The sequence below is a fragment of the Culex quinquefasciatus genome, chromosome 2 (assembly GCF_015732765.1).
Source record: "Culex quinquefasciatus strain JHB chromosome 2, VPISU_Cqui_1.0_pri_paternal, whole genome shotgun sequence".
Classification (NCBI taxonomy): domain Eukaryota; kingdom Metazoa; phylum Arthropoda; class Insecta; order Diptera; family Culicidae; genus Culex; species Culex quinquefasciatus.
The window spans coordinates 24409952-24429477 of NC_051862.1; the positions used below are offsets into that span (position 1 = coordinate 24409952).

At 36.8% G+C, this 19526-nt stretch overlaps 2 protein-coding genes and 1 pseudogene across 2 annotated transcripts; 1 reads left to right on the forward strand and 2 right to left on the reverse strand.

Moving 5' to 3' along the window:
* Nucleotides 1–1481: 1481 nt before the first annotated feature.
* On the reverse strand, nucleotides 1482–5176 carry LOC6035883 (cytochrome P450 6d3). The gene is made up of 4 exons (XM_038250207.1): nucleotides 3750–5176; nucleotides 3521–3690; nucleotides 1769–3083; nucleotides 1482–1708 (listed from the first exon to the last, which is right to left on the reverse strand). The coding sequence occupies exons 1-4, from the start codon at nucleotides 5056–5058 to the stop codon at nucleotides 1497–1499; spliced, it is 3006 nt and encodes a 1001-aa protein (XP_038106135.1). The 5' UTR covers nucleotides 5059–5176; the 3' UTR covers nucleotides 1482–1496.
* An 8609-nt stretch (nucleotides 5177–13785) lies between these two features.
* LOC6035885 lies at nucleotides 13786–14652 on the reverse strand (annotated as a pseudogene).
* A 374-nt stretch (nucleotides 14653–15026) lies between these two features.
* On the forward strand, nucleotides 15027–15581 carry LOC6035886 (E3 ubiquitin-protein ligase Os04g0590900). Its single transcript, XM_001845947.2, has 2 exons — nucleotides 15027–15159; nucleotides 15227–15581. The coding sequence occupies exons 1-2, from the start codon at nucleotides 15027–15029 to the stop codon at nucleotides 15382–15384; spliced, it is 291 nt and encodes a 96-aa protein (XP_001845999.1). The 3' UTR covers nucleotides 15385–15581.
* Nucleotides 15582–19526: the final 3945 nt, after the last annotated feature.

Below are 19526 nucleotides of genomic sequence, written 5' to 3' on the forward strand. Positions count from 1 at the left end.
ATCCTGTGTTTATTTTAATATTGTTGTAATGTAACTTAATTATTTTGATTTGTATTGATAGCTAGTACATATTAGATTAGGTATTTTGGAAATTTCTGGTTGTTTTTTAACACTACAAATTTCCACCGTTTTCCGATTTATAATGTCAAATTCAATGTTGAAAATCTTAATAGCGTTTAATTTGATTAAAATTGGAAAAAAACGTAATGATACGTACCCTAGACAGATAGTTTGCAATCACTTGTACAAGTTTTTCAATTAACATTTTTTATTTTAAGACAGGAAGTTTTTCTCGATAGAAACCACAATTTTTATAATGTTAAAACAGATTTTTTTTCGATTTGTGACGTAAACATTGAAATTTGTAAAAAATATTAAAGTGCCCCATTTCATTATTAGTTTGTAATCGAGTGTACAATAGGGTGCCCAGAATATGGGACTTTTTCTCAAAACCTCGTTCCACAAGCTGATTATTGTTCCTTGAGCAATGTTAGGACTCTGGGCCAAATATGAGCCAAATCGGTCTACATTTACCCATTGATACTGGAAGGTGAAGTTTGTATGGGAAAAATCAAAAATGTATGGAAAACCCAATATTCTTACGGTTTGGTCTGCACGGCGCGCTACTTCTAATCCAAATTTGCCGAGCTTCCGTGGCCGTGAGGTTACGGGTTTCGCCTTGTAAGCGGAAGGTGATGGGTTCGATTCCTGTCTGGCTCGGCAAAGTCAGATCCCTTCAAAGAGTAATTCTACTCACTGGGAATACTGACCGGTAGGGGATGGGTTTCGACTAGCGGCATGCTGGGTTTCCAATCCAGAGGTCATGAGTTCGATTCTCGTACCGGGATGATAAAGTTTTTAAATATTCCCAAAAGTGAGATTCTCATTAAAAATGTAATGCTCTACAACTTTGTAGAACATATTAAAGCTGTAAAACTCGATCCTGAGCGATTTAAAAAAGTCATTTTTGTATGAAAATCATTTTTTTCTCCAACTTATGGCTCGGGTATCAATGGGTAAATCTCAACCAATTTCGCTCAAAATTGACACAGATGCTCAACATAACCCAACAAACCGTTTTCCGCTTGTGGAGCAGGGGGTCATTTTTATGGGTACCCTAGTGTACAAGCTATTCGTAAAAGCATAGTTTTAGCATCATTTATCGGGTTTCCCACTTATTAACACGGAACCACAGTTTTTTTTTAGAAGAAAACAAAATTAAAATAATTAGAAAAACGATAGAATACAGTTTAGCATTTTGTGACATTATTTCCTTGATAACATTAACCACATCACTTATTTCCATTACTTTTGCATATTTTTACTTTCAAAGCAATTCATCATAGAAGTCTACTTACTCAACTTCAATTAATGAACTTTTTTAATTTGTTAATACTTGGAAACGGGTTGTAGAACCTTTGATTAAACAGCAATTAAATGGCTGATGAGGCATTTTAATTAGATATCCGATGGAAATACATGCTTTTACCTAAGTTTTAAATATTTTTTCTAGAAAACCTCACTTCACCAGTATTTTCTGCTGTATTAACGTTTCTCCTAAAGATCCTAAGTTTGATTCCATGTTTGGGCCCTAGCGGAACTTGTGAAACGGCAAATTCCAACGTCGGCCCTTGCGTTGCCTCAAACCGAAACTTCGATAGCAGCATTACCAGCGTGATCTTGGCAATAACTATCCCCATTTGAGTTGCTGCAAAAAATGTTATAAAATATTTATAGTTGTAACATTCATATTATGTGCCAAACTTACCAATGCACTGCCGAGGACCGTCCCCAAACGGAGTGTAGGCATCGTCGACAAAGTTCTTGCTTTCCTCGAGGAACCTCTCCGGACTGTACTTGTCCGGTTCTGGGAAGTACCGTTCGTCCTTGGCGTAAGCCAGCAGTGGGATGATCAACTGCGTTCCCTTTCTGATGATCACTTTTGAGTTGGGAACTTGGTAATCCTGCGTGCACTTTCGGTTTAAAATTGGTAGTCCCGGATATTTCCGTAACGTTTCCTTCACGCAAACGTCCAAATATTGCATTCCTTTGACGACATCGTAATCAATTAGCCCTTCGGAACGTTCGAGAGTCTCGTCAATCTCATTCACTAATTTCTCCATCACCTCTGGGTGATGCGTAAGCTCGTGAAGTGTGAAGATCACCGTTCCGCCGGTTGTTTCTGATCCAGCAATGTAAAACACATTTATGTTCGATGCACATTGTTGAACGCTCAGGGCTTTCCGATTGTGCTCGCGATCTTCCTGGCGTAGGTCGAGCAGCGACTGGAAGAAATCCTTCCTTGATACGTTGTTTCTTTCGCGAAAGTCGCTTTGTTCATTGAACAGGGAAACCAAGTATCTGGATAGTTTGGGTGAAATCGAGGGAATCTTCGTAAGTTTGTAAAACTCTGGAAAGAGAAACGTTGCCGCCGTGCGAATGTTGTTCAAGAAGCTGTTCCGGACAAGTTCTCGTCCAATGGTGTAAAATGGGTGGTCCGGATGGTTCAACGTGTCCGCTTCGAATCCGAGCATCGTCAACGCAATAATATCCAACACGTAACGGGTACAGATATCGCGTAACTCTACGATCTCTCCCCTTTCAGCTGACTCCGACAGATAGTCCTCAAGTTTCTTGCCAACATCCAACACGGTAGGTATCATAAGCCGAAGCTTTCCAGGAGTAAAACATGGCGACAACACGTGGCGAACTTGCTTCCACGGCCTCAACGGCAGCGAAAACACATTTGACGAACGCGGATTGTTCCACGTTCCCCGATCGTGGAAGCTCGCAAAATCCGAAGTCATGATCTGTTTGGCCAGCCCGGCATCGCGAACGAGGATCGCCGGCTTGAAGAACAGGTACACTCCAACCAGTTGTTCCGCGGATTGCCGGTACAGCTCACTGATGGCCACTCCGATGCACTGGCGACGTTCTAGGAGGGCGCGAAGATTTCCGAACGGAATCTCCGGCTCCAGGTGCGGTAGGCCGTAACGTTTCCAGTAGGAAAATATGTACCAGACACCGAAAAATGTAACCAGCACAAGCAGGGCAATCGGCAGCAGGAACATCTTGGCAAACTGCTAGTAGCTTACTGAATCTACTAACAACTGATAGTTTGTTGGTTGCAGATTTTATACACTACTCTGGCAGGTTACTGTTGATGTGCGTACATGTGCGTGTCCGGCGGCTAATGGGTATAACACCTGTCGTAAACTAGGAGCTGTTATAATTGATTGTACACTGACAGGTGGTAATGCACTGTTCGATTTTGCCTTCATGATGGCGCTAGCGTTGGTATCAAAAAATTTGCTCGTTAACCTTGTGTTAACTTTGCTAGTTAGACATCGACTGTCAAAACTGAAATTGATAGACGAACAAATAAGTTACCTTGTTATGCATGTTTCGGTCGGTTTTCAAAGTTTTTTTTAAGTGATTGCAGGTTTAAAACAAGTTACTTAATTTTATTAATTTATTTCCGCTTTTTGATCGAAACATTTAAATAGACTTAAAAATATCACTTAGCGGCGACAATTCTCCGCGATATCTTCAGCTTGATTCCACCATCCGGCCTCAACGGAACTGAAGCCGCGGCAAACTTAATCTTCGGTCCTTGCGTCGCTTCAAAATTGAACTTGGACAGTAGCATGACCAGCGTGACTTTGACAACGGTAATGCCCATTTGAGTAGCTGTAAAAAGTTTAAGTTTCGTTTTAAAAATTTCATAAGTTAAAATCTGCCTTGCTTACCAATACACTGACGTGGGCCGTCCCCGAATGGCGCATACGCATCGTCAACGTAGTTTTTGCTCGCTTCGAGGAACCGCTCCGGACTGTACTTCTCCGGTTCGGGGAAGTAACGTTCGTCCATCGCGAACCCAAGCAGTGGAATGATCAGCTGAGTTCCTTTTCGGATGACCATCTTGGAGTTGGGAACCTGATAGTCCTGGGTGCACTTGCGGTTCAAAATTGGCAAGCCCGGATATTTACGCAACGTTTCCTTCACGCAAACGTCCAGATATTGCATTCCTTTGATGACGTCATAATCAATTAGCCCTTTGGAACGTTCGAGTGTCTCGTCAATCTCCTTCACCAGCTTCGCCATCACCTCTGGATGATGCGTGAGTTCGTGAAGCGTAAAGATCGTGGTTCCACTGCTCGTTTCTGACCCCGCGATGTAGAATATAAACATATTTGAACCACACTCCAATGTGTTCAAAGCCTCTCTGTTTTGATCGCGATTTTCGCTGTGTAGATCAATTAGCGACTGAATGAAGTCTTTCTTGTTCAAGCTGTTCTTTTCGCGAATCTCCTTCTGCCGCGTGAACAGGTCAATCATGAAGGTTTCGACAATTGGCGAGATTGACGAAATGTTTGTTATTTTGTAAATTCCCGGACATACAAACGTGGCAGCGGTGCGTAGATTGTTCGAGAAGCTATTTCGCAAGATCTCTTGGCCAACGAGGCAGAACGGATGTTCCGGGTTGTTCAACGTATCCACTTTCAAGTCAAACATCACCAAACCTATTATGTCAAGCACGTATCGCGTGACAACTTCACGTAGCTCCACAACCTCTTCCTTGTCCGCCGAACGATCCAGATAATGTTCCAGCTTCTTGCCGGCATCCAATATGGTAGGTATGATACTTCGAAGCCTGCCCGTGCTGAAGTTCGGTGCCAACTTTTGCCGCAGCGGCTTCCACGGCTTCAAGGGCAACGAAAACACGTTTGACGAAAAGGTCTTCTCATCGTTGTACACCCCCCGATCGTGGAAGCTTCCGAAGTCCGTGACCATGATCTGCTTAGCTAGGTGCGCATCCCGGACGAGGATCGCTGGCTGGAAGAACAGGTAGATTCCGAGCAGTTGTTCCGTGGACTTCCAGTACAGGTCACTGATGAGTACACCGAAGCTCTGGCGACGTTTGGCCACGTCCCGTAGATTTCCGTACGGCACTTTCGGTTTGATGGATGGCAGCTGGTGGCGATCCCAATGTGAGAAGATGTAACGAAGTCCAAGGTAAAGAACAAGCCCGAGCAGGCCTATCGTCAGCAGGAACATTTTCGGCGACCACTTCTGGACAGTGCTACTGGGTGATTGAACATTCGTGAGACGGGGATCGCTTTTTCAGGGTTTGCTTTATTATTTTTATCACCTTGGACGTTCCAGCAATAGATTGGTCCACCTACTTGCTACCAACTCTAACACAACCGGTGAAATGTGACCAAGCTATTACTGAAGTGTCTTAGCGCGTAAGTATATGACTCGGCATTTTTTGGAAAAAAGAGATAGGAGAGGCTCTCTGGGAGGTTTTGGTACTTAAACAAACCTGTTTATTCCAAACGAATGTTCTCGACCAACAGCGAGACAGTTGGGCGCCAAGATCTTGGAATGATTTGGTCAATGTATACCTCTTGTTTGTCGTCGCTTCCAGCTTAGGTTTGAATGAGAGAACGGGTTTGATTGCAATCATTTTTCAACTGATTCCCGTTTAAACTACGAATTATCAATTAATAATGCTCAAAATTGTCTTACATAGAAAATTTTATTTTATTTACAAAAAAAAACATAAGTGTCGGTGGTCATGATGGCATTACGACGTATTGTAACCTAACCCGAGAAATGTAAAAAAAATATTATCTCATATATTAAAACTGTATAATAAAGTTTTTCCATTTAAGGTGACGCCAGCTATCAGTGACATGATTAGTCCATCGTAGATGTAAATTTTGCTTCACCGTAAATCTTTGGACAACATTCCATCCACTTTTTTCGTATTCTTTCGAAAGTTATGTAACACGTTCGTTACTAGAGGTGGGCAAAAAAGAGCGAGCCACTCAAAGAGCCTGTTCATTAAAAAGAGTGAACGAACCATGGCTCACAAAAAAAAAACAACCGGGATTTTTTTTTAAACTCCGTTCTTTTGAAAGAACCGTTGCAAGATGAAATGGATTTGATAAATAATTTATTGAATTTCCAAAAAAAAATGTAGTGTTAAATTGTTTTTAAATTCGTTTTTGAAAATTGAAAATGCAATTTCAAATATTTCGATGTTAATTAAAAAATAATCCCAGCAATGTCCATTGGTGTACTTTTTCAAGTACATTAGGGTAAAAAAGGCAGTATAAAGAGGGGCTATTTTCCGACATTTTCAGAGCTGAATCATCATATTTCATTGGGGTGTCTATAGCAACATTATCATCAATATATATTGAAAGACTCTAAATAGCATACACCACTTAATAGATTAAAAATCATATCACCGAATGGTTTCAAACTTTTTTGAAATGATTTTTTAAACTAAATGAAAAAAACTTTTCATAGTACAACTGGCCGTACATTAAAGTACTACCCGAATACAAATTTGAGCATTTCAAATTGCTTAACTTGTAAAATATTACCAAACATTTTCTAAATTGCTCACAGATTTTGAAAATAAATAAATAAATTGTCATTTCCGAATAAACTTTAGCGTTTATAGACTTTATCGATCAAAGCAGAATGTATAAAAGAGTTAACAGAATATTTTCTCTTGATAAAATATCAGCATTAGTTCAATTTTGGCAGAAAAAAAGCAATTTTAAAATTAGCATAATCAACCATGAATATGTTCATGATCAATACTCAACGCAATTTTAAAATTAATTGAAAAAGTTCTCCGAAATCCTAGATTTATGATTGGATGCCATTCAATTTTTCTAACGTTTGGGTTCGACTAAAATTCTTGACATAAAGACCACCAAGACCTAAGGTTTTCAAAGGTATCTTCTCGTTCTTAGTTTATCTTTTTTTAAATAATTTATATAGTTCCAATGTGAAATAGCTTTAAAAATCACACCATTCTTGAAAATAACCTTTTCATCCATATTTTGAAAAAGAGCGAAAGAGCCGTTCAAAAGAGCGGCTCTATTTAATGAGCGAACGAAAATAAGCGGCTCCTAAGAAGAGCGGTTTGGCCCACCTCTACACGTTACCAATGATTGTCAATCTAGATTTCAACGATTGCATCAGAAAATTATGTAAATTTTGAGATACATTTATTTGAAACCAATACTGCTTTCAATGATTTTAGTGCGCACGGTTAGGCTAAAGTTAATTTTATTAATACTTGAATACCTAGCCAATTCATCTTAGAGGATGTTAACCTTATACTGCCCATTTTTTTCGATTTTTTTTATTTTTCCCTTGTTGAGGAGGTTATTTTTAGCAATTTATGTTCTACTTTACTATAAAATAAAATTAAAACTTTACTTCTCTTGATTTACGTTTTTGTTGTTTCTTTTTAGTATTTTAATTTGCGTTTATCTTGTTAAGTTTATGTTTGTTTTTATAGTATTTGGCCTGTTCTACCACCTCTTAACGTTACCTTTTGCTTTTCTAATTTTTTCATGTCACTTTTTCATTTTTTTCATGTTTTTCACATTTTCCGCTATAGAATGATACCATTATCATTTAAATTTTGAAAAATGCGTAGAGGCATAGTATGGGACACTACAAAAATAACTGCATACTTATTTTTACATAAAATATAGGAAATGTTACTAAAAAATACACCCAAAGATGACCCCTAAAAAACTACATTTTTATAAAACATTGGCAAAGTCACATAAAACATGTTAAACTTCCAACCTTAAAATTTTCTAGAATTTGAAAAGGTTTTCTTTGCAATGCTTTTTAAAGATCAAAAATTGATTTTTGGCGAATTTTTAGATCGAAGCTCGTCAAGAGGCGGAGTTGGGTTGTAGAGGATTAAGGGGATTGCAATAAAATCCGATTAAAAAAATCTTTTATCGTAAAAGTTGTTGTTTTTCGTTTTTTGAGGTTTTAACCGTACAAGCTAGCTTAAATCTCCAAAAGCTTCTAAAATCGCGGTAAAATTTTACTCAAGCTTGCGATTTTTTCATTTTTGTTCTAAGAAATGCTTTACTTCTCTTGTAATATGTGTTTCTTGTTTAATTTTTAGTATTTTATTTTTCATTTATGGGTAATTCTCTACCAACTCACACGAAATCGGGAAAAGTTGCTCCGACCCCTCTTCGATTTGCGTGAAACTTTGTCCTAAGGGGTAACTTTTGTCCCTGATCACGAAACCGAGGTCCGTTTTTTGATATCTCGTGACGGAGGGGCGGTACGACCCCTTCCATTTTTGAACATGCGAAAAAAGAGGTGTTTTTCAACAATTTGCAGCCTGGTCTTTTATGTAAAATTAGACGCCCGATTTGATGGCGTACTCAGAATTCCGAATAAACGTATTTTTCATCGAAAAAAAAATTTCGTGTTTTTCTAACATCATTTTTATTTTTTAGAGTGTAAAAATATTCTACAAAGTTGTAGAGCAAACAATTACAAAAATTTTGATATATAGACATAAGGGGTTTGCTTATAAACATCACGAGTTATCGCGGTTTTACGAAAAAAAAGTTTTGAAAAAGTTACTTTTTGCGTTTCTCTTTGTTTCGTCGTCCGTGTCTGTCGCGGGTGACCATGAATGGCCATGATCGATGACGACCAACTTTTTCAAAACTTTTTTTTTCGTAAAATCGCGATAACTTGTGATGTTTATAAGCAAACCCCTTATGTCTATATATCAAAATTTTTGTAATTGTTTGCTCTACAACTTTGTAGAATATTGTTACACTCTAAAAAATAAAAATGATGTTAGAAAAACACGAAATTTTAAAATGAAAAATTTTGTTCTAAATGAAAAAATGACCCTTCTGGGACAATGTAGATTCGAAAAGTACATTAAATTTCCCATAAAATGACATGTTCCAAAATTTTTTACAGTCGAGTAACGGAAAATGGGAGAATTTTTAAAACTTTTTTAGTGTTTTTTTCGATGAAAAATACGTTTATTCGGAATTTTGAGTACGCCATCAAATCGGGCGTCTAATTTTACATAAAGGACCCTTTGACACCAAATTTCTATCTCATCACCGTTTCAGGCTGCAAATTATTGAAAAACACCTCTTTTTTCACATGTTCAAAAATGGAAGGGGTCGTACCGCCCCTCCGTCACGAGATATCAAAAAACGGACCTCGGTTTCGTGATCAGGGACAAAAGTTACCCCTTAGGACAAAGTTTCACGCAAATCAAAGAGGGGTTGGGGCAACTGCTGTGTGAGTTGGCAGAGAATTACCCTTATCTTGTTTAGTTCATGTTTTTTGGTGGTATTTGGCCTATTGTACAACCTCCTATCATTACATTTTGCCTATCTAAGTTTTCACTTTTCCAACTTTTTGCTTGTTTTTCCCATTTTCTGCTATAAAATGGCACAATTATCATTTAAATTGTAAGAAATGCGAAGAGGCATAGTCTGGAACTCTACAAAACTTACTGCATACTTCTTTTTACTTAAAATATAGAAAATGTTTGTAAAAACATAGCCAAAGTTGACCCCGAAAAAAATTACATTTTTAAAAACATTGCAAAGTCATATAAAACAAACTTTGAACCCTTAAATTATCTGAAATTTTAAGAGTTCTTCTTTCCAATGCTTTTTTAAGTTCAAAAATTGGTTGAAAAAAAGATTTTTGGCGATTTTTTAAATCGAAGCTCGTTTAAAGGATAAATTGATCAATTCGAAAATATTGTTCAGAATGGGAAAAATAGTCATTTTTCTTCTTGTGAAATATGTTTTAAATCAATTCCAAATGGAAAGACAGATTTGGGTTTTTGAGCTATACATGTAATCCGATTTCAATAACTTTTTACAATGACACATCACACATCAGATATTTATATGCGACATTATTTTTCGCCCCCTCCTTGAAAATGGCCAAAATGGAGGAATGTTATGAAAGTTTTCTAGAAAAATAAAAGTACAATATACTGACAACAACTTGTTTCAAACTTTAAAATATCTGCTATATCGCATTAGATGCTTTTCACGAAAGCAATATACCTGAAGCCTTTCTCGCAAATTCCCTCGTTCCGAGATTCACCAAATCGCCCCCAGGGACCATCAAATCCGAACAACAAGCCACCACTGTGTCTTCCTAGCACTGGCCTTTACCAGACAATTCAGTGCCCATCTTCAACGGGAGGGTTCGTCCGAAAATAGAACCACCAGCAGACAATAAAGGCACTCCCGTTCGTCTTGGAAAGTGTAGTTATAATACTTACTTTGAAACACCACCTTCTTCGGCGAGGAAGCTTCCTTAAGACGACGCCGAGACTCCCCGGGGACGTATTTGAAAGCAATAAAAGGCAAGCATCTTGTGCCGGCCCCTTTGTCGAGGACCGGTGAAAAGTGGAAAATTTTCGCAAATTTCATTACACGCTGCTTGGTGGGCTTGAGAGGGGTGGGCGATGCTTGAGACGATTCCGGGGAAGTCTACTCTCCGCTTCGATTCTGATGGAAATCAATGAAAAATTCAAAATCTGTCGATTTCGGTCAACATCAAAGAAGGAGAGTAAATCAAGGTCGATTCGGTTTAATGGACATTGTGGAAAGTGATTTTTGTGATTTATTTAAACTTTAAGTTCTCGGCAGGATTACAATCTGCCGAAGTTTTCCTGCACGGCTTGGAAGAAACAATTAAAATTACATTACGCGAAAAGCTGCTTAGGGGCCCACGCGAGCGGATTTTCGATTTAAATCCTCCATCAACATAATTATAATCGGCTGACCCGTCGTCCCACCCCACGCCATGTGTGATGCGTCAAGTGAGAGTGGTTCGCTGAATCGGTAGCTGTTCCCTTATGCTTTAAAGTTACATCAACACCTGAAGCATTTTAAGGGAAGGAATGTAATGTGGTCACATGTTGCGAGGCTCACAACAGGGAGTCAGGAGTAGAACAGTTGCTTCGAAAAAAAACAATCTTTTTTTAGGTTATAAAATTTTGCCAAGCCATTTATTTTCTATCATTCCTGTAAAACTTCCATTTTGTGTTGTACCTAGCCTATGAAATCAGCCGATTTTGATCATTTTTTTATTTTTTGTATTGTACAGAACCGGCTTGAACTTTGTGAGTGCCTTCCCTACGACCAAAAAAGCCATTTTGTGTCATTGGTTCACCCATAAAAGTCTCCATACGATTTGGTACGTAAATATTCGAAAATCTGTAATTTTTGAAGGAATGTTCTGATCAATTTGGTATCTTCGGCAAACGATGAACAGTGCCTACTAAGATATTTTTGATGATGAAAATATTTTATTGAAACTTACATCAAATTTAGTCGAAATTTTTGGATATCCTTTTACTAGAATCATAAAAACTATCGCAAATATTTTTCAAAGTTTATGTCGTTTTAATGGAAATGGAAGTCAAATCAGTTCAAAACAATCTAATCCTATTTCTGCATTGATAATCATATTTAGCTCATTTGGGCTTGTTTACAAATATTTTAAACATTTATAAAATAACAATGTTCAGCACCGCAAAAAAAAACTTTTTTTTCTCATAAAAATAAAATTTTCGTCAATACACTAAACCTCCGGTGGTTTATCACTTTTTCATTTGATACTTTTTTAGTTTGTACCCCGTTGGTTGCTCAAAGTCAAACTAAAAATTGACTAACTGTCACTTTTTACACGGTGCTCACGCGCCCTATCAAAACAAACGTTTGATAGTGTGTGTGAACTCCGTGTAAAAGGGGTGTCAAAAGTGACCCCGTTCGCTTGACAATAGTTGGCGTCAAACCATCGGGGTTTGAGTGTAACTAAAGGCGGTTCAGCAATCATCACATTTGCTGAAATTCAATAATAAACAAAAACATTACTGAAAAATCAGTTACTGCACTTCTGTCAAACTAAAATGTCATTTCTGACTTATTGCTTGGATGTTGCCAAGAGAAAATCCTCTTTCAAATGTGTTGTTTTTTTACATTTTGTATTGTGATCTTTAGAAACAATGGTACCACATGTTTTTAGGTTTGGACGATTGATGAAACAAATGAATTGATATCAGTATTTTTAATGACAAGCAAAATAAAATGTTGATAGGCAATCAAACGTCAAAATTACCCCTCACTAGAGGGCGCTGAAACTTGGAGTGATGTTTTCATTATAACCTTCAGCTAGTAAATTGGTTTGAAATTTGAAATTGTTTTATTTCATCATAAAATCGACATTAATAGCAAATTATACCATTTTCAGGTAAGAAATAAATAGCTTAATTGATATAAACGAAAATATTTTTGTGATGGCCGATTTAACCTGTTCATTATTTGACTCAAAATAAGGGAATGTTTTAATCAACCAAAACCTTACTAATCAATTGAGAATGTAGATTATTCAAGCGGACAAATATTTGTTAAAGTCACTTCTACCATAAAAGCAAAGCTCTGCTTGAAAAATTTGTAAATGAAATGGTTTTCAAAATTTGCAATCTAACCTCATTCTCGCGTTTTCAATTCGGATCTCAGAATTTTCAATGAAAAAGGCATCTTAGCAAAAAAATCAAAAAGTCAATCGATAGAACTTTTTATTTCTTACCTTCTGTTAACTTTATTTTATTCCAAAAGATCAATTTTCTTCTAAAAACCATAAAATAGTTTTCACTCGCCTTTGCACTTATCGCGCAAAAACGTAAACGTAACCTTGCACCAAAGTTCTCCTACTCGAATGTAGGTGGCGAATCGAGTTTTTAGCCTTGGTTTTGGGGGCCTATAGCTGCAATACCAGCAATGATTGCTGAATCTTCAGCAAATGATCTGTCAAACTGCCACAAGAAAATTACTGAATTTTGAGCAAAATAATTAGACGTTTCTGTCGCTGAAATTTAAATTGTTTTGACAACCATTTTACTGAAATTTCAGTAAATCATCTGTCAAAGTGACAAATATCAGTTAACTGAGAATTCAGTAGGATTTTGCTCGTAGCTGGATTTTTTGGCATCTTCTCGCGGTCATTGGAAACGGTCGTGAATAGTCCTAGGGGTTCCCAGTTGTAGTGAAAAAAATTATGGATTAAAATTTTGCTTTTTTATCACTTCTCCGACATCAGGAATAATTGTTTGAACATGCTCACAATTTTTTTATTCGGTCGGAAAAATATTATTTTTCTTGAAAAACATTCATTTTTAATCACATGATCACCCCTAATTCTGGCTCGATGCCGCCATCATGCGACCGCGTGCTCCGTTTGATTGTCAACAAAGCTGCAGCTGGATGGTGAGACGGAGTGAGGGGGGAAGAGATTTTGACATTTTTATGCCCGCATCTGGCCCGCCGCCTATTTCGTAGGTCGTTGAGTCGCCGGTCGTTTCCAGCGACCGAGTCCAGCTAGGAACTGATCGTACAATAGATGAAATTTCAGTAAAACTTTACTGAATTTCGTCGAAAATAATTTGGTTTGAGAGTGACTTTTGAGTGGTCTTATAGATGGCATTGCTGCTGTCAAGGAATCTGTATCCGTTTTTTTTTGAAGATTTTTTTACGCATTTTTAACAACCAGCGTGAAATTTACACAGACTATGTGCTGATACTTACATATGTTATGGAGAAACAAATTTACAGTCAATTTTATGTCAATTTTACATGCAGTACACGGAGAAAAAAGAGTTCCCGTTCCCGTGAACAAGCGTTCATGAAAATGGGAACCACGAACAAAGTGTTCAAATTTCATGGTACGTTTTTCAAAATCGTACCATGGAATTTGAACACTTTGTTCGAGGTTCTCATTTTCATGAACGCTTGTTCATGATTTTGGGAACTCTTTTTTCTCCGTGTATGTAACCCGAAATATCTGCGGGTTTTCAGAAAATCAAAGACAATAAAAGCTTCTAAAATATCAATTTCATGTTTTATTTTGAATTGTTAAAAGTAAATAAAACCAGTGGAGTTAGGAACTGTGAGAAACTTTATTGTATTTATCTCAGCAAATGGTTAGGAACTCTTATATTAATTATCAATTGAAAGACTCACTAACAAATTAAGGAGCTAAAATTCAATTTCGTGAAGATCTTCCGAAACCGAATCCGTCGTCCGGTTCCTGTTGCTGCCTACATCCTTTCGACACATAGGACAGGTGCTTTTGTTCCGTAGCCATCGGTTTATACAATTGCCGTGGAAAACGTGACCACAAACAAGCTGTTTGCTTTCGTCAGTGGATATTTGTTCAAAGCACACAGAACATTCGCTGCCGCTGAGGTCTAAAACTGTTTGAAAAAATTAGTTAAATTCAAAGAAAATTTTAAAAAATTACCATAGCCATCTTTGTTTTGGTGCTTGATCAATAAATGCAGTAGCAAAGTATCTTCAGCGATCCAACGCTTCTTGTCCGGGACCGAAAACGTAACGCAAATCGGTCAACGAACTTTTCCACCCTTGTACGAATGATACTCCAAACAGTGGGCGGCCAGCTTGCCAATGGCCAAATCTCCGTCGCCACAGTACGGACAGCTGAAGATCTTGATTTGGCTTGGGGTCAGGTTCTTCAAGGCTTTGGCAAGATCACCCGGCGCTAGAATTGGCAGCATCGGATGAAACGCCAGGTGATCTCCGCTGGTGCTTTTCTTCTGGTAGCATTCGGTGCACAGATCGTAGTCCTCACAAACTAGGCAGGCATACCGGAACCCTTCAATGGATTCAGTGTCACATTTGTCACAAATAATTCCAGAATGGATGTTGGAAACCGAAAGTTTTTGGACTGATTTTGTAATGGCTCTGACGTCCATCCTTATAAAATACACAAACGGTCTAGCAACGGTCAGTTTACTTTTGACACTTTTGTTCTATCAGTGAGTGAACACAAAGCCTACTCGATCTTGTGTAGAGTGAGCTTTAGAACACTGCAGGATGCACTTGAAGAAATTTGTGTTTTGATTTACAAAAAAAAATGATTTTATTATTGTTTTACCTACTATAAACGAGCACCATTTATGGCATAAGGAGAAAACTAAAGAAGGTAATACAAATTAATTCATAATTATGTTTAAGTTCCCATTACCATAAAATAGGTACAAGTTGATTCTTTTGACTCATTTTCTTCATTCTTAAATGTTTTCTTTAAACCACAATTGACATATGTTGTCCCATATAAAAATCGTCAACTCCGGTAAAATTGTTCCAAACTGTTGAAAAATGAGAAAAATCATTTTATTCTTTCTTTGGTTGCCACTACTTTGGTTGCTACTTCTTTTATTGTGGATCCTGACTCCAATCTACTTCTTTGAAGCTACTTGCGAGCTGCTCTTCGAAAAATATCGCTATCCCAGTAAGTTAAGTTGTAGTGTAAACTTGTTTTTACTTTAAATTTGTCTTTTATCGTTCCTCCCATTTAGCATCGAGTCGGATCATCGCCGAGTGCTCAATCTGCCTGGAAGGGATCACAACGGTCAAGGAAACCAAGTTGCGCTGCGGACACCCGTTTCACGACAACTGTATCATGCGGTGGCTCAGGGAGCACAATCGCTGTCCAATGTGTCGGGCGGGTATCTGAACTGGAATCTTCAAATTTTGGGCACATTTTACTCGAAAATCTTTTTGGAAACGCCTACAGTTAGATAAGCTTTAATGAAATGATTGAACAGCTCACTGTACTTGAAACTGTCAAATTACCGGATACTTACTGTAAGAATTAATCGTGCTAAAATGTGATGATTTAGTTTTTTAAATGGAAAAATCGACTCCTGTAAAAAAATTATGAATATCAGCAGGTTAATAAAGATTCGCAAGACAAAGAATAGCACTTGCATGAAAAATATCTCTTTTTAACCCCAACTGCCCTATTTTGTCCCTCTTCAGCGCACTAGTACTGCATTCCAGAGTGCATCGTGCTGCAGCTTGTGCGCGACACCCCAGCCAATTCGTTTCCAATTTGTGGTTCGATCAGTTATAAGCCTCTTTTGCCGCCCGCGAATACCATCCTCCAAGTCTGCCCTCGCAACGCAAATTTCAGCCGAGGTGGGACAAGGTGCCTAAACCTCAAGCGAACTTTTGGCTTACCTCAGGAATGTTGTTGGTTTAATATGAGCCGCTAAAGAATGGGGGGAAAATATGATTTTGTTTTGAGGGGAGTCATTTGAGGGTAATCCTGGAGGAAAGCTGTGTTAAATAGATGGGGGGAAGGCAATTATCCTAATACGAAAAACAATTTAACTGTATCGGATGACACAAGTACAAGGCACGATTAGTGAAAGCGTTTTTGGATTCGAGATTGTTTCTTGGAACTCAATAATGGATGTCGTTTACAAATGGATAAAAATTAGGGGGGGCAGAAGCATAGTTTTTCATAAAGAAACAGAAAAAGGTGTAACTTCAGAGGTATTTTATGTCGTTCCTTGTTGTCCTTGTAAAGAATACCATAGTATGTACCTGTTAATGAGCGTTGCTCATAATTAACTCAGTTTTTGCCTGCCAGAATCAGGTAATTTTGGAAATCTTTAAATTTTTAGGAACATTTTTGGGATTTTTTATGATTTCTAAAATGTTGTTGAGATTTCCAATCAAAAACACTTTGTCGAAAGCACCAAAAACATTTCTTTAACAATCTACGCTTTCTATAATCAAATTTAAAGAAAACGTCTGAACAAACTTTCAAAAAAAAACAGTTTTTTAAGCCTCTTAAAACCCAACTTTTCATTTTTGACGAATTTGGACTTAAGCCATTTTAAGCCATTTCAAGGTAAACAAAATTGAAGTTTTCAAAATCAGCCTAATCGTGAACCACATTGGCTTTCAACCAAACCAAATGTTGTCCTTTCTCATTTGCAACAACTCTTCTGAAGACACCAAAGCCTGCCAACAAGGTTGTTAAACGATAAAATTATCGATGCTCGATAACAATAACGATAGTTCTTGTGCCGTGGCCATTGCTATAAAGTATTTTGTTAAGTTTGAATAATTTCTAAAAAAAAACTCAAATAAATTGAAAAAGCATGCGAAATTAATTACCCGTATTGAACATTAAAAATATCATTTTTCATTTTATTATTTAGGTTGCCTTATCAATTACCTTGGTGCAGATGTTATCCTGAGCTGAGATATGGCTACCTTTCAACAGCTGATTTGTTCAAAATAGGGAGAGAGTTTACTGGTACTAAGGAAAACGAATTGGACAGAGAAGGAAGAAAATTGCAAAAATAACCTTCGAAATAGCTAATAGATGTGGGATAGTTAAAGGAAAGGAGACATTACTTATTCTAATATCACAGCTCAAGGGGACAACCGCTGCAGCAGGGGATTGACTGAGGTGGCGCACCCCATCCAGAATTAAAAAAAAAATCGAACTAATACAGCATTTGTGAAAATTTTACTTCTATTCAAAATAAACTCTAACAAATCTTAAAAACGTTACTTAATCCATGGTGCCTTCCTCACATTTAGAGGGTACACTCAAAGTAAAAAGTATCCTTTTTTCAAGTTCACCCGTCGTCACCCTTTAAAAGGGTATCGAAAATGTACTGAATTTGACATACCCTTTTGAAAGGGTGACGCCGGGTGAACTTTAAAAAAGGATAGAAAGTATCCTTTTTGAGGATTAAAAGTACCCTTTTGAGGGATACTTCTGACTTTGAGTGTAATGCTATCTAAAATAGATACAAAAGGGCGGACCTTTCAGTGTTCTATCAACTTGATTCATTATTCATACCATCAGATTGGTTAGTCAGATCTTCATAATTTAGGGTACTAACATGCTTATAACTTTTGACAGGGTTGTCAGATCTGCAATTTTTTGAACTCGTTGAAAATGTCTTTTGATTACCTATCCAATGACAGGTCGCATGATAGATCCGGACAACGTTTTCATCGAATTATCTGAGATCCGGCTTCTAAAAAGTTCATAAATTACACTTAAGTGCTTATAACTTTTGATAAGGTTGCCAAATCTGCAATCTATTGAACTCGTTGGAAAGGTCTTTTGATTACCTTTCTAAAAATGTATAACATGACGGGGTTTCTTACTAAAACCACCCTTTTTACAATCTTCCGGACTTTTGTTAAAATCGTTTTTTTAGCATAACTTTTGAAGTACTTAACTAAACTTTATAATTTTCAATAGCGACTTATGGGACCCCAAGACGGATCGAATGAGACCAAAACGGTACAAATCGATTCAGCCAGTGCCGAGATAATCCAGTGCAAATATTTTGATCAACATCCCACCACACACACAGACATTTGCTCAGAATTTGATTCTGAGTCGATAGCTATACTTGAAGGTGGGTCTAGGAGGTCAAATTAAGAATTTCGTTTTTCGAGTGATTTTATAGCCTTTCCTCAGTAAGGTGAGGAAGGCAAAAACATTCAAATATTAATTCGTTTGATTGCAGATTAAGAAAATTTTAGTACTTTCAAAAAATTACGATATTTTGTGAAAATTTAAGTATTTTACAAACATACTTTAAAAAAGCGAAAGAAAAAATACAAAATTTTGTTTCGTTTGACACCCATATTGCATATTTTGAATATTAGTGTACTTTTGAAAAAAGGTATTTTGTGAACAATTTTGAGAACATATAAGGGAAATATACCCATTTTAATCACTCTAAGCCGTTCGACCAATTCTCATCATGTTTGCCATTTTCCGCTATTAAATCAACATTTTCAGATGTATCAACAATGGAGAGTTGCTTGCTCACTTTTGTTTGAGCTACTTATTGCTTTAGAACAGTCAAAACACTTTATGAAAGCTGTGATTCATGTTCAAAGTGCTGATAGGCCGATAATAGAAGTAGGCTGAAAAAGGGTAAAGTTCCCCTATATACTTTGAAACTTGCTAGGTTTTCAAATAATATATTCTTAGTGAAAGCATTGAAAAAATTAACATGATATGGTTGAATTTTTCGATTTTAGAAAGTTTAAAAAATGAGTTATCGTCCACTATCGGCGATTATAGTTATCGTCGTAAAGCATTATAAGCATTAATGAAATTTCACGATTTCGCGGACAGCGTGAAATCCGGGAAATTTTGCTTTTTCCACGATATCCCGTGAAATGGTATGTTTGTGTGAAACTGTAACTATATTTCTCATAATAATTTATCAAACTCAAATAGGAATGAAAATAATCTTAATAATTACTGCAAAGTTAAGCGGTATGATTACTAATATAGGGTTAGTAACTTTTCACGTTTTCGTGTACGGCTTAAGCTTCGTGAAATTTATCAATTTTCTCAAATATTTTTTTAAATAACAAAATAATAAATATTTGATCCATAAAGACTATTTAAGTAAATTACATTATTTTTCAATTGAAAATTTGAAAAAAATGAATTTGAAGATTTGTTTATTTTTTTTCAGTTTTTTAGAAACTAACTAAATTTCGTTATATTTTCTTTCTTTGTAAAACATATTTTGCTGCCATTTTATTTAAAAGGTATTGTTTCAATAGAAATTCAAATAATCCAGCTTTGGTTTATTCAAAATAAAATGAAGAGTATTTTTTATTTTCAAATAACCTTTTAAAAACATTTAAGATTTTTTTCGGGGTCCTGTTTAATTTTAACAATATTTGATTTTTTGTGTGGATGAGGATGGAAAGATATTTTTTTTTGTTTTCTGTTCTCATTTTGAATTGATTTCGATTTCGTTACTAATCATATTATTTTTGGCTACTGATTTTAAATTAAGTGTTTGATGA